At 40.7% G+C, this 16310-nt stretch overlaps 1 protein-coding gene across 1 annotated transcript in view; it reads left to right on the top strand.

Annotated features, from left to right (window-relative positions):
- The window catches only part of MCC (MCC regulator of WNT signaling pathway), a 229200-nt gene that overhangs the window by 117498 nt on the left and 95392 nt on the right, over positions 1–16310 (top strand). The window contains exons 2-3 of the mRNA XM_065405951.1: positions 7266–7379; positions 16093–16235. Of these exons, the coding sequence (XP_065262023.1) occupies positions 7266–7379; positions 16093–16235 (257 nt within the window). The remainder of the gene's footprint in view (positions 1–7265; positions 7380–16092; positions 16236–16310) is intronic.

Genomic DNA, 16310 nt, shown 5'->3' with positions numbered 1-16310 from the left:
ATGCCATGCACATATGCAACAAAATTATGTTACTCTTTAAAAAAAAAAAAAAAAAAAAAAATTTTTAAATGAGACTTTGGCAACAATTTGTAAATAGTGGGGGGAGGGGTGCTCTGCAGGCAGTAGAGTCATCCTGTAGCTAACCCTAGGAGCTCGTAGAGAGGATAGTAGATCTGAAATTATGGTAGATCTCCCAGCTTTGTGGCTCCTTTTACTAAGCTTTCTTGCTCCAATCTTGTGAACTAGTGGCATATTGAAACTTACAAGAACCCTGTGCTTATCATTACCCTTCCGACAAGCAAGAGCGGAGCTGGTTGGAAGAATAAAAGGGTATTGTGTATGGCTTCTGTGGGCTTGAGTCACATGCTTGTGCCTATGTAATCAAATTTAAAAGAAACCATGGCTTCTGAACTAAGATATACAGTATAGTACACCAGTGATCCTATGTCACTAATTCCTTTACAGTATGAATTCTGCTTTCCTTGGTCCCTGGTTGAGGAAAAAGTGAGGGGACTATTCTCAGCCATTTCAGTTATTATAGTAAAATATGTTGGCTTTGCCTACTCTGTTGGATTGATTGGGTGCTTTACCATTAAATGCACTTGTTTCTGTTGAATGGGAGAATTCAATACCTACTAAATTAGATCAATATAAAAATTTATGAACAATGCAGGCCTTGTCAGAGAACTCTTTTACTTGTGCTCATGTAAATCTCCCTGGGAGTTACAGCCTCAGGGCTCAAATCAGTATTTAGTGCACACTAAAAGATTCATGATGTCTGATTATACAGACTTAATTGTCATAAACTGCTGGGCCTTTAATATGTTTTCTAATTTTGTGTCATTAAGATACGGCCCACCTTGAGCTTTAAGTGTCTGATTTCAGTCTGTGTCAGTAACGCTGCCTTCTCTGTCATTGTTCACCAAGGAGAAAGCAGTATATCCCACTTGACTGCCTCCATTCTCTTCCCTCTGCCTCCCCAGTTTTCATATCCTGTAACTACGAGGTACCACAAAATTACAACTATAACTTCCTTTGCAAATAAATTGTTTTTTATTTATTGAAAATCAGTTTCCTTTAAAGGGACACTGTAAAAATTAAAATAATGTATCTTATCACTAATAACTTGGATTATTTAAACTGAAAATTCTAAAAATTAAATATGTTCTTTTCACCATTTATCCTTTTGTTCATTTTAGCTGATCACTCAGCTGCTTGTTATTAATTTGAATTACAGTAGCTTCTAGAGGCCCCAACTCCACTCTGCCAGGTGCTATACAAGCAGAGAGTGAAAGACCGTCTCTGCCCAAAAGATACAGTTGCCAGGTGTCTGGTTTTCGACCGGAACACCTCGTCGAAAAGGGACCCTGGCAGCTCCAATGAGCACTGCTGACAGGGCTGTTAAAAGTCCGGTTGGCAGCGCACCTGGGCTAAGGAAGGCTCCGCGCAGCTCCCGGAAGCAGCCGGCATGTCCCTGCAACCCGTAGGCACAGGGGCGATCAGGGAACCTCCATGCGCTGCCCCCGCCCCGAGCGCCAGCTCCGCAGCTCCCATAGGCCAGGAACTGCGGCCAATGGGAGCTGTGGGGGCGTTGCCTCCGGGTGCGGGCAGTGTGCACCACGCAGAGCTGCCTGGTTGCCCCTCCACCTAGAAGCCGGACATGGCAGCCGCTTCCAAGAGCCATGCAGAGCCAGGGCAGGCAGGGAGCCTGCCTTAGCCCTGCTGCGCTGCCGACCGGGAGCCGCCTGAGGTAAGCGCCACCCACCCAGAGCCCAACCCCCCTGCCTCAGATCAGAACCCCCTCCCGTACCCAAACTCCTTCCCAGAGCCTGCACCTGTACTGCACCTGCACCTCGTCCCGTACCCCAGCCCTGAGTCCCAGCACCCCAAATCCTTCATCCCCAGTCCTACCCCAGAGCCCGCACCCCTTCCACACCCCAGCCCCCTGCCCCTGCACTCCAAACCCCTTGGCCCCAGCCCTGAGCCCCCTCCCAGACCCCAAACCCCTCATTCCCAGCCCCACCCCAGAGCCCACACCCCTAGCTGGAGCCTGCACCCCCTCGCACACCCCAGTGCCCTGCCCCAGCCCTGAGCCCCCTCTCACACTCCAAACCCCTTGGCCCCAGCCCGGAGCCCCCTCCTGCACCCCACCCCCTCATCCCCAGCCCCACCCCAGAGCCTGCACACCCAGATGGAGCCCTCACCCCTTCCCACACCCCAACCCCCTGTCACAGCCCAGTGAAAGTGAGTGAGGGTGGGGGAGAGCGAGCGATGGAGGGAGGGGGGCTGGAGTGAGTGCGGGGGTGGGGGCAGGGAAGGGGGTGGGTAAAGGGTGTTCAGTTTTGTGCAATTAGAAAGTTGGCAACCCTACCAAAAGAGCATAGTCTAACTGAGAAAAGATGGTCAAGTATATGTAAAAAACAGTAGTAAGGAAAGGGAGGACAAGGGAAACAGTAATAAGAACATGCATTTATACTGGCCATTTTCACTTTGATGATGAATGATGATTTCTGTTGCATTAATATCTAGGTCTCAGTGTGGATCAGGATGTGATTTTACTAGACACGTTTTAAACATACACCTCTACCCCAATATAACGTGACCCAATATAACACGAATTCGGATATAATGCGGTAAAGCAGCGCTCCGGGGGGGACGGAGCTGCGAGCTCCGGCGGATCAAAGCAAGTTCGATATAACGCGGTTTCACCTATAACGCGGTAAGATTTTTTGGCTCCCAAGGACAGCGTTATATCGGGGTAGAGGTGTATAATGAAAAAACTGTCCTATACCACCATTCAAACAAAATTAAAATTTGGAGGCTAAACCATTAGTTAGACCTTGTTCCTTTTAAATTTGAGAGGTGTAGATTTGAGGTTGAAGACACAGTCCAGAAACCTCTAGCATTGAAACAGGGCATAAAATTCAGTCAGAGCAAGTTTAGTCTGTGATTGACTAAATGCCTAAAATGTTAAATGTTTTGTTTATACGATGTCTTACCTCTGTCCATAGAGTACTTGAGCATTTGGGAACTCCCCTCGCTGCCTGTCCCTTTTTTCCTAACCAGAATTTTAATATGTCAATTGTGGCTTAGACCCTTATACATCTTGTGTTTGCAGAACTGCAGGACTGCCAATAAGCTGGTTGGGAGATGGGGAGATGACACCCTAATTTTTGATGGGGGCAAAATAGAGGTTAGCAGTGTTTTTCGTCAAAATCATGAGTGTTTCAGCTTCCTCTTTCCACATCCCTTGCTTCCAGTACAGCAGTTTTTTAAGATGTAAATCAGTTGTTGAGATCAAGAGGAAAGTTGATTCCTGCCATTGACTATGACAGATACAGATACTCCCCAGGTTACACAAGACCCGACTTACACAAATTCGCACTTACGGAAAAAGTTCCATAAGCCAGAAATAGATTTTTGAGTTGTGGAAATTTTTGCATAACGTATGTTTCCGACTTACGCAAAATTCGAGTTACGCAAGGCTTTCTGGAACTGAACGATTGCGTAAGTCGGGGGCGTCCGTAGAAGCTGCTTGTTTGCAGTGACCATGCTTACAAATTAGTTGGGAAATTGTAAATTATGTTAGGTCACTACCAGCGAACTACTGTAAGAGGAAACAAGGTGAGGTAAATGCAGACTCAGATTATGAATATGTATGTAAGCCCTAGTAGCTGTTTAACCTTGTGCTAGTCCTGTTTGGCTGGATAATGTCATATTGTCTGGCATGGCACTTTAGTATTTTGAGATTTTTCCTTCCTTTTTTGGTATACCATTGGCTTTGTACGATATTAAGTACTAATAAAACTAAATTTTATAAGGAAAGGGGATTTCTTTGGTTAAAGAAAGTCCAAAATCTAAGTTTTATAAACATAATAATAAACATAATGTTTTACAAAATAATATATAATAATAAGCATACGGTTTTACAAAACCTAGTATTAATAGAAATGTTTTTGCAATGATCATAAAATTGCAGCATTGTGATAAAGAAAAATTGACTAAGAAATAAACATGAAACTATTTTTATTGTCCACAATGAATTACATGTAAAAAATAAATAGCATAAATGGTGAAATATGTAATATGCTTTCAGTATTGATACTCTTAGATGTTGTTAACACAGGTAAGGAAGCCTGGGGAGTTTAAATGTGATTTTTAAATGAACATTGTCCTTTTATGCTGCCGCTCAGCGTGTGAGCATTGTTGGCCTGTTATTTAATTAGGACCACAGCTGGTAGTCATTGAAGAAAAATGTACAAAGGGGAGAGGTGTTTACTTGACTGTGTGATACTGGTTTTATACAACTTAGAGAATTGTAGCTATTATTGACCTGTGGAGAGAAGGCAGTGCTTTGGAGGAGAGTGTGTGTTAAATAGTTCTGTGAAACAGATGCACTTTATTGTACTCTATAGTAGAGCTGGTCAAAAACCTGAAAAGACTTTTTTTCAAAAAAACAAAAAACACCATTTTTTGTGTGAAGTATGTGTGGTGTTAATTTGTGTATTACTTGAGAGCTAATTATACAAGCCCGTAACATAATATTAAGGAGAAAAAAGTTCATAGATAAGAAATGTATGACCATTGCTAAGAGCAAGAGTGTCTAGAGTGCATAGTGTAGAAAATATAACCTAATGCTTGAAAAATCAACTTTCCTTTGTCCCACTGGGAAGTAAGAAGCTTTCCATGGTGCATGAAGGGGCACAATTTCTACAGCATAATTAGGCTTTCATTTGTGTGTGTGTGTGTGTGTGTGTGTAATATATATATACACACACACATTATTAAGGTTGCAAAGTATTGGGATTCCCTCTGAGACTTTTTCCACTTGTCTTATCCAGAACATCTTGCCTAGTTCTGGGAGAATACTTTATCCAGTTCTCTGGAATCCAAGAAATCCGTTCAACTCAGGACTCTTTACTGAGGTTTCTTTATTGGCATACAATCAAACTACACTTGAGTTGATCAGGCTCAAGTGTAGGGGTTGGGTTCAGAGTACACATCCAATGTACGTAATCGTGAGTCAGTTTATCTACACACTTATACTTAATACTATTGGTTAACGACTTTTATGGTTGGTCTACTAATTTTTTTAACCAATCCCTGTACAAATCATGAACTGTCCATGAGCTGCAAAGTGTCCTAGTAAGCAAAACTGCAGTTGCAAGCTTATCACACATTATTCTTACTATTTCTTTATCTACTAATGACATCTTATTTACAAGGCCACTTGTGAATTTATGCCTTGTCCATTGTTAACCTCTGTTTCCTCACTACTGTTTTCTTTCATTGTTCATGCAAGGCCTACACAAAGTCAAACATTCAAAGTTAGGAAATGGCAGAATTTAGGTTGTCTGTGCAACCTTATTTTAACCCCCAGTGCATATGCATTATGCACAGTGTTTAATTACATGATCAAATACTGTTTTTCCATAGGACCTTTAGATCTACCACACAGACCTCTGCCACTTGAGCTAGCAGAGTAACTGATAGCAATAGTAGGTTGTCATCCTCTATGGGGACCAGCACTAGAGGGGGATGGGATACTCTGCCAGTGGATACCACAGATATTTTCTGACAGCAGAGGAATGGAAAGACTAAGGAATCTTAGATTCTGTTCTAGGCTCTGGAACAGAATGTACTCTACTTGACACAGACTCTTCTTCCCATTCCCCACAAGCATGACTCCTTTCTGCCCCACCCCCTTTCACTTGTCCAAGTCTTGTCTCTTCCCCACCACTGGTTCCTTGTCCCAGTCCCATTCTCCTCACCTAAATAGGCTCAGTGTCTACTCCTCAGGCTTCTGATCCCAGTTCTAATCTCTTTGTCCATCAATTCCTTGTCTCACTTCTCCAGACTTCGAGTCCCACCCCAGCTACTTGCCGCCAGTGTCATTGCCCAGCCATTCCCATTCTGTCTCTCCCCCTACCCCCCCACACACACCCCTGCAGCTCCTCCACAGATCTGTCTCACTGGCATAAATACACCTCTACCCCGATATAATGCTGTCCTTGGCAGCCAAAAAATCTTACCGCGTTATAGGTGAAACCGCGTTATATTGAATTTGCTTTGATCCGCCGGAGCACGCAGTCCCGTCCCCCCCGGGAGCGCTGCTTTACCGTGTTATATTCGAATTCGTGTTATATCAGGTCGCATTATATCGGGGTAGAGGTGTATATGGGAAAAGGTATATTTTCAATTTTATTTTTTAAAGTAAAAATTGATGTTCATTCCTCTTAGATTGCCCATTTTATCACAATTTTCCTGGCTGATCATAAATTTGCATATGCCATCAGGTAAGTATGGGATATGCCTTGTGTTCCATCTCTCATCTAGTTTTTGGTTCCGTTTCTATTGTTCTTTCTCATTCTGGATGGCTTTCTCCATTCTTCGGTTTAGTTGTTAGTAGCATGTTCTCTGTTATCTGGGTGTACTGCATTTTAATTTCCAATATTTTTAATTGAGGAATTACATATTTACACAAAGGGGGGAAAATACAAAGATCCCTTAACACTAATATACAGCAGACATACAGTGAAGATTGAAAAGCATCTAAAGAGTATTGGAATTCACATTTTGAAATTGTAAACTATCTCTGGGACCTACCAGACTGTACGAACTGTAAGGACAGGATTTTGCCTTTAGTATGATTGCTTAACCCAGATAAATTATCTAGGAAAGAAATGCAGGTCTGGTCCTTCCATTACAACTTCAGTAAATCTTTGTTGTTTAAACTCACTAGCATGAGACCCGGGAAAAAATTATCTCAAACAACTGCAAAATGGTAGCTCTGTAAGTGGAATTTGTATTAGTCTCAAAGTAACATTTTGAATCCTTGCATGCCATATTCCCATTGTTCTCTGTAGGAAGGTTACACAGACTTTTATGTCTGAAAGCATTCAGATGGTTAAAGGACATTGCACCTTCTTTTATAGCACAAGTCTCTGAGCTAGTATCCACTGGGATAGTGTAAAAAAGCTAATGGACGCAGGCTTCCATTAAATTACACTGCATTATTTTTACCCTTGTTATGTGTGTTCTCTCTCTTAATACAGTATATGCTCCTCCTCAGGAGTGTTCCAGGAAAAGCATTCAGCTGCATGTGGATTATTTTATCCCATTTTGTGATTTAAAAGTTCTCAAGTGTGAAATTCACACTTGTTGTGAACACTGATGCCTCCTAGTAGTTTACAGTAGTGGTACATTAAAAGAGTGGTACATTTGGTAGACAAGTTTAACCTGGATACATTTTGATTGTCTTACAGCTCCATTTAGCAGCCCTGGCATCACTAAAGGGAGATATAGTGGAGCTTAATAAACGTCTGCAGCAAACAGAAAGGGAGCGGGACCTGCTGGAAAAAAAATTGGCAAAGGCTCAGGTGAGTGATGGTTCAAGATCCTGGAAATGGTCTGGGTTGTTTTCTTCAAACAGAGGAAGAGAGATTAAAGATAACATACACTGATATCAGTGGGGAAAAATTTTAAGAAAGCATAACAAATATTTTTGCCAAAGATGTTAAATTTTTATGTTTTGATGGTAAGTGTTTAAAAAAAGTCAAGAAATAATTTCATTAAATTGGTTTAGTTTGAAGCCAGAATAAATAACCAGTTGTAATAGGGAACATTTTAAACTATATTGTTTCAGGAAATATAAGTTACTGAAAGGCCAAGTTGGCTTAGATGATTGAGTATAAAGTCTTTAACTTCTAGGTCAGGTTCAAATCCAGTTCAGATTAGTAGTGCTCAGAAGTCATTGCTACTCAATAGCTACTCAGGGGTCTGTGAGAAATTATATGGTGGTCTCAGTCCAGTTTCTAGTGGGCAGGTGTCCATATAACTACAATCAACGTCACAACTGATGTTCAGTAGAGAAGCTAAGGACTAAATCAGGGTGCCCTCTGACCCTTAGAAATGGTCCTTTCATGTCAGAATAAAACAGGTAGGAAGGCAGATGTGGAAAACTTGTACTGTTTTCTATATTGTAATCTTCTTTAGACACAGAACCTTTCTTTTCAACGCAGTCACTCTGGCACCTTTCACATGCCTTACATTTCTAAACTGACTCAAAATATAAAAATATGGTCATGTATTCATAGAGTTTAAGGCCAGAAGGGACCATTAGATCATCTAATCTGATTGATATATCACAAGTCATTAAGTTTCAGCCACTTACTCCTATACTGAGTCTGTTTGGCTAAACCATATCTTCCAGAAAGGCATCCAGTCTTGATCCAAAGACATCAAGAGAATGAGAATGCACCACTTTCCTTAGTAATTTGTTGCAATGGTCAGTGACCCTACTATTAAAAATGTGTGCCAATTTCTAACTTAAATTTGTCTGACTTCAGCTCAAAGGCATTGATACTTGTTATGCCTTCCTCTTCTAGAATTACACAGTATTTTCTCCCTGTGAAGGTACTAAACACTGCAATCAAGTCACTTCTCTATCTTCTTTTTGAAAAACTAAATTGGTTGAGCTCTTATGTCTCTCACTGTAAAGCATTTTCTCCAGCCCTCAAATCACTTGTGTGGCTCTTTTCTGTACCTTCTCCAGTTTTCCAACACCCTTTTTAAAATATGGACACCAGAACTGCACACAGTATTCCAGTATCTGTCTCACCCATGTCACAGACCGAGGTAAAATCACCTGCCTACTCCCCTGTTTATATTTCCCAAGATTGCATTAGCCTTTTTTTGCCACAGCATCGCATTGGGAGTTCAAATTGAGTTGTTTGTCTACTATACCCCTAAATCCATTTCAGAGTCATTGCTTTTCAAGGTGCAGTCACCTATTCTGTAGATATGGCATACATTCCTTGTTCATAGGTATGTAACTTTACATGTGGCTGTATTAAATACATTTTGTTTGAATGGGCCCCGCTTACCAAATGATCCAGATTGTTCTGTATGACTGCCTGTTGTCCTCATTGTTTATCAGTCTGCCAGTCTTTGGGTCATCCACTAATCCTTCAAAAACATTTGCTTATTTTTTTTAAATGTTTACGATGACAACTCTGGACATTCTTGTTATCCAGATAAATGTTTACATCTTTTTTTTTAATCCTGCTAAGCTCTTGGACTCAATGGTATTTTGTGGTTATGAGTTCTGCAAGCTAATTGTGTGTTTTGTGTTTCCAAATCTCCATTGCTCCTAGAAAAAGTAAGATTGAGGTCAGGAATTAACTGCACAACCTCAGACAATTCTGGGTGAGACTAACTTCCATGGCCCTTTTACTCAGTAAAACACTGGCAGGCAATTTATTGCCCTTCTCGCTCAGATGATGAGAAGCTCCAGGATGAGATGCTGCTGACAGATAGTACTAAGTCACGTGCTTTTCTCCACAAAAGCTGTCCCAGAACTATTCCAGCAAATGTGCTCTGGGAGTAGCTCTGGTAGCAGGACAGTTTCTCACAACACGTATGTTAATCAGAGGTCTGACACTGACTTACACGTGTCAAGAGCACTCCATAGATCTGCTTTAGGAAAGCAAACTTTGAATGGGTCAGCAGTAGAATGTGGCAACTATACCCTCCTGTAGTCTTCAAGAAATCACATTGAATCTGCATGGTTGCACAAGCTGAAGAAGGTGATAGCTGAGTGGCTTCACAGCTCATCTCCTTACCTTGGTTCATACTGTCAGACATTGGGGCCAGTGTGGTACGGTACACATTGTGTATGTTGGCAGTTTTGTTCCAGTCCCGTTTTCCCCTCTGAACAAATTTGCCTCAGTTCTTGAAAAGTATCGAGAACACAGACAGGATGATGATAGTGGTGTATGAAATTTGTGGCCACATCAGCATGTACATGCACATCATCTTTGGAAAACACTGCATGTGCAGAATTCTTCTTGTCCAGAGTGTTCTACATTATACAGAGTTGTCTTGACACAGAACATATCTGTTTACTTATATTGTGACTTTACTTCAATTATGCAATGCTGGGGAGGGGTGGCCATCAGAAACAGACTGGAAAGACAGAGAGCTCAGCTCCCTGGCATATTTGTCAGCTATATTAGTGGCTATAATGCCACTAATGTTTTTTTGCTCTTTCTCTCTCCAGTTTTTCCTCTACTTGTAGTTACTTATTTTGTTTTTTTGCTCTGGCACTGTAAGTCATTATACTCTAAAATACCTGAGAGTTTGGGACCTGGCTGGATTCTTTCTATCTGGCTATATTCTCTCTAGCTGCGCGCTGCTGCTGCTTCCACCAATACTAGTTTGAATTACTTTCTCATTACCATTTGATCTGACTGACTATGTACAGTAGATCCTTAAATGGAGGCATACATAAATTCTCATCTCCTGTAGTTTTTAAAAAAGTATTATTTACATAAGCAAGTGGTGATCCACAGAGAGACTAGAGGATACACTTGCTAGCAGCTGCTGCATATTCCTTTTTCACCATCAGTGATTTGATTTCTTGTGTATATTATTGCTGTGTATATAACTGTAGGAAATTGGGGCACCAGTGCTGGGCATGCCCACTGAAATCAGCACACACTTGTAGGGGACTCTGGAGTTCTGGTGGTTGCACACTGGTTAGAGCCAGTTGCCTAAACTGTACCTCCCTATGTCTTCAATCTATGGATCCTGTTGGGATTAACCTACACTTTCTCACCACTCTGGGGTTAGCAAAAGTCCTTTGGTCGGTGTACAGTGTATAGTTCTTCCTCAAGTCCTCCCACACTAAAAACCAGCTCACCTTTGTGCCGTAGTGGAAGCAGCCGCAACTAGTGTCAGACATATTTTTATGCTTTGGGTTTCAGGAGAGACGACAGGATCAGGCCTTTCACCCACTATATGCTCCTGTTGGCATCTCCTCTGACATATCACTCTGAATAACTTCCTGCAAATCTGCAAACTGCTGCAAGAACAAACTAAAATTAAAACCACTCTCCTCCCATATCTATAAAATGACTTCCTGTCTCCCTCAAGCGCAACCCACTATGTGTCATTCAAAGATGTATAGAGGTCCACTTCTGGTTTTGATATAAACCAAACTATAATCCATAGGCAGTGTATGGAGCTTAAGTAAAACACGGTGTGAGAAGATAGTTGTCTCATTTGGATTCAAATTAATTTGAAGCTTTAAGCAAAGGTAAAAGGGTATAAAAAGCCACACAGGTCAGAACTGAAGAAAAAGTTTGTTGGGACCAGTGCAAACAGAAACAGCCAATGTTCATGAAGCTCTAATTTCGTTTTAACTGCTGGATCAGGCAAAAACTGAAGGTGAGGGAACACAGAAAAATACAGACCATGTACAGTTGGTTTTTGTATAAATGTTTCTTTTTCCAAAGTTGGTTCAAGGTGGTCCTCCTCCTGAGTAGAACTATTCAGGGAATACATTCCTAAAGGACTACATTCCCAAGATTTTATCCTAAATTAGTTACTGCTGCTTCCTTTCCCATTCCTTTTGGAATACTACAGCAGGGTATCTGTTCTACATACAAAAATTACACCTTTCCATCAGGACTACAGTATTCATTTCTCTGATCTGCAGTGATGCAGAGTGGAAGACTAAAGGACTGAACTCCTAGACATGAGGCAATTCCAAAAGCCATACTCTATGTTCTGATTAGAAGATTCAACTTTGCCATTCCTTTTGCGCTCTTCTGGTTTGCTGGATGACATGAAATCAAGATCAATAGTTGAGATAAACAAATAATTAGAAATAGTACTTAAATGGATAGCAAGTAGATGTGGTTTACCTATACTCTCATTCAGCCTCAAGCATTACACAGACTAAACCCCAAAACAATGAATTCTTATCCATGTGGGTTGTTAGGAAGGGGCTCAGGCCACCAGAAAGTTGCTTATATATAAAAGAGACAAGAATTAACTGATGGCATCCCAAAAGCTTCCACTTATCATAAATTAAAATACAATATTGTTTAAGCAAAGGTTTTGTCTCCTCAGAACTTGTTAGACAAGTTTATTGTTGTAGCTGATTCAGGTGATGACTTGTACTCTTCCTGAAATATTGTGTTACTGGGATTACTTCCACCTCAGGCAGGTGCCTGAGGCTCTGGGGTTTTTGTTACTTTAGCACTGAGATTAGGATTTGGTATTATCCTCTAGCTGAGTACAATAAGTATAATGCAAATGATGATACTGTTAGTGTTTCTTGTACTGCAGGTTGCTACACATTATAGGCAGTTACACCTAGTTGTGCCAACATCTTGCGGTTGAAGTATTTTCTCTTATCTTCTTTCTCACTTCACAGTTTTTATTGGTATGATGATTTTTCCCAGCACCTCCCTTTCATCCAGAAGATCTGACTTTAAAGTGCCAAAGGTGTTCCCAAGTATGGTAACTTGGTTCTGTAATGAAGTAACCTCTGCAGCCTGTCCCAGAAACCCTGGGTCACTTAGGCTAAAAACTTTACTGGAAACCCTTTTTTTCTTCCTGGCAACTGCTCTTGATGTGCACACCCCTCCAGGAATCCATGGCTTGTTCTTGTGTCTTTCTTCTCTGCTGAGTGGTACCTTTAATCATTGCAGTGAGAAACTTAGATATGAGACCAAAACAAGGCTGAGGAGAAAGAGAGAGGGTCTGAGGCATTTATCTCATAACTGGAAGTAAATGATGTGAGAATAGATTAAAAGGACTAAATATGTACATCTTGGATAAGAAACAACTATGGGGTGCATGTGAGAAATCTGATATTTGAGGAATATGAAAAACAAGGAGAGAGGAATTTAACATAATGAAATGGGGTATAAATAATAATGTGGTGAAATTAATGAAGAGAAATTTTAGGTTGAATATTGGGGGAAAATGTATCAAAAAGTACTAGTGGCACATTTAAACCTAGGGACAAAAATTGGCTAATAGAGGTACAGTCCTGTGTTGACAGATGGTCTAGATGGTTCTTTCTATCTCTGAAGTCTACGTTGCATAATAGGTTGTATTGTCTCCTTTCGCATACTTTTACCCTTCTCAGATGGGAATCACTATTGCCTGACAGGGCTCACCAGCAGGAACACCACATCATCCTCCAGGTTGTACAAGGTTTCCTTCAGATCATTCGCGCTGAAACCAGCTCATAGTGTCTCCCAAAGCAAAGCATGGTGGGTCCCCACCTTCTGCCCTTCCTTTTTCACGTTTTCTGTTGCCCCAGGGAAGCCAAAGACCCTTTTAAACAAAAACATAAAGCTGCTTCAGGTGCATACACTTTCCCTGTTTCACATTGTTTCCTCTTTGTTACTCACCATATGTCTGTCACCAAGTAAAGATTATTGTGAAAAATGGTGGCTGTGCAATGACTTGAGAGAGTGAGGGAGAGAAAGCAAGCCTGGTGTGGTAGCTGAAGTCCATTAGCGAGAGTCAGTATATCTTCAGCCAAGATAAATAACATTCAGCTTTTCTGTGCCCGGCTTAGAGAGATGAAATCTGGTGTGGTAGGCTTTTTATTTATTGTCTGAAAATAATTGTTACACACTCCATCTGAAATATCCTTTCAGTTTTAAAAAAACCACCTTGAACAGATAACTCACTGGGCTGGAGAATACTGAGACAGTGTTTGTGAGTATCAAAGTATGTGTCAGGAAATTTGGTTTAGAAAGGTGCAGTAAGCTGCTTTTTCTTTCATTTTCTCTGCACTTAATCTGTGACTAGCATTTTTGTTAAACTACTGTTTAACATTTTTATCTGATACTTCCTCCACCTGTATTTTTATACTCTGAAGGAAGGAGTAGTTATTTGATCAAGTATCACGGAGTAGGGGAGGCGAGGGAACAGAGAAATAAAGCCTTTCGTGATAGCATGTAAGAAGATACAGTGATGTCTGCATGTAATAACTATGTCAGGTAGCCAGTGTGTGGCCTTAAGGCTGAATGTGGCTCATTGGAGTTCAAGAATGTGGCCCTCAGCTGCCGTCATCTTTACTATGGAGATGCATCCACAGGGACCCACTCTTCATCCAAGAGGAATTCCACTCTGCGAAAGTTGGAGCCTTAGATCTAAGAACAAGATGAATCTCACGGCATAATGGGACTTGTATTGTCAGCATCCTGTACCTCTACATTAAAGATGAAGGCAGCTCCATTTTGTGCAAATTATATGTGGTCATCATACATCTGGCAAGAAGCTAGTGCAGTCTTCTTTTGGACAAAGAACACTGTAGAGAACAGTCCTGAACAGGGTGTGGACTAGATGGCTTCACCTATTTTACAACCATAATTTCTATTATTCTGTGATAATAAATTTATATTTACATTTTAAAATAATTATTATATACTCGGCCCTTATTATATGTATATATAACTTTGTTCTTCCCCTTCCTTTCCAAAAATAATACATAAAAACATAATGTATCCGTAATACAGATTATCACTATGGCCTGTCAATTAAATTCTAACATAGATTATCTTGTTAGAAGGTAGATATAGTGTGAAAGTCATTGCATATTTCACAGCACTTAGAATGAAAAACAACACAACTACTCTGCACTGTGTGTGTACTCCTGGAATTAAAAAATATTGAAATGGATTTCTTTAAAAAAATGTGAATAATAAAATTTCTGTCAAGCTTAGCATCATGTTTCAAGTTGGAGGAAGTTTATTTTCATATAAGTGATGATCCCAAGTCATAAGTTATGAACCTAAGAAAATAGGGGGATATTACGAAAATATTTTCAGACCCTTAACTGTAGATAAGAATTTTGTATGTGTTGTGTATTGCGTTACTTTACTGTATTTTAATTCCATATAGAGTGATATTCAGGGCAAGTCACTTTTAGTAAAATAAAAATGCAGGAGGATTCATGCAGTAGTTACTTCTGATTTAGCATTTAGAATAGGTTTTATTAAAAAGGCAATGAATATGTTCAGTTGATGTACCAATGCTTAGATCACTGTACGTTTGAGATTTCGTTTAATAGGCGCAGTCTCCATTGTGTGACTGCAGGAGAGGCAGGGGACTGCCTGATTTCTACATGGGGTCAGAAGCAGGTTAGAAGTCTTGCCCTTTCCAGTCTTCTACCAAGCCTAATTAACGTATACCATGGCTAGTGCTGTAATTGCGATGCATGTGGCTTCTGGCATCTGGAACCATGACGAGGCTGAATTGAAACTCTGTTGGAGGGAAAGTTAGTCAGGGTTGTGTGGAGCATACAGTAATACAAGCAATAGGTCTGTTGTTTCATCATTCAAGTGACAAGCTTTTTATTGTGTTATAAATGAGTAAATTGTGCAAAGTACCTTCTTAGACCAAAAAAAGAGAAAAGAAAATCCTAATGGGAAGGAAAAAGTCTTACTAACAGATTTTCTAGGCTTTGTCTATTTTAAACATGTTTACCCCACTACATTCTTTGAACCAGAATGGTGGAGGAAAAGTGGGAGCCACATTTCTGTTATCTTATGCCAAAGTCTCTCCTTGATCTATCATGAAACCCTTGGATGCACCTGAAATGTTTGGGAGGCCTAAGATGTATGTCTGAGTGTTACAATACACTGCTTGTGTCTGGAATTGGCACCTCTTGTAGCTCTGTCTGATGGAACAGATTTGACGGTCACAACTTCATGGCATGATATCTAGCACGTCACCACAGAATGTCTTGTGGTTTAGGTTTTGGGGGGGATTTTTTTTTTTTTTTTTTTTGGCATACGGTTATTGCATTATATCATAAAATCCAGTGCTACAACACAACATCATGGTGTGATGACTTTGCAGGCCCCCAACATAATATCTTCTTCTGGGATATGGGAAGGCATGATAACCCTGAGAAAAGCCCAGACAATCCTGCCTGGGTGACCATCTTCACAAAGACTATAGATCCCAGCTTGTGATATTCCAGGCTGATCTGAGCAGTGGGTGACACTATATTCAAGATGGGGCAGCTGCAATAAGGTTTATTTTATTGAATTTAGATGAAATCCTTGGGCTTTTGGCACGTTGCCTGTAAAGCCCTGGGTTGTACCAAGCTAGAAGGCCACTCTAAAGACTATTTTCCTCTCCTTATTGAAAACTGGTGTCAAGACTGGTGGGTAGAGGAGCCATTAATGCACATAAAACTTTGCCTTACATCTAATCTCAGTATGGTTAATTTTAAAACCCATCCCCTTCCTTTGTACTTTGGTTTTTCTGCTTTAGTGTGAACAGTCTCATCTAATGAGAGAGCATGAAGACGTACAGGAGCGAACAACACTACGCTATGAGGAACGAATCACAGAGCTTCACAGCATTATCGCTGAATTAAATAAGAAGATTGACCGACTACAAGGAACAACAATAAGGTATTGCAACTCCTATGGAAGTCTGGGCAAAATTCAGAAGCGGTATACACGGTGGTGTACAATATACATTGGGTG

This window comes from Emys orbicularis, chromosome 6, assembly GCF_028017835.1.
Source record: "Emys orbicularis isolate rEmyOrb1 chromosome 6, rEmyOrb1.hap1, whole genome shotgun sequence".
Lineage (NCBI taxonomy): Eukaryota > Metazoa > Chordata > Testudines > Emydidae > Emys > Emys orbicularis.
Note: the sequence above shows the minus strand (reverse complement) of the source record. Positions and strands in the feature narration are given on the sequence as shown.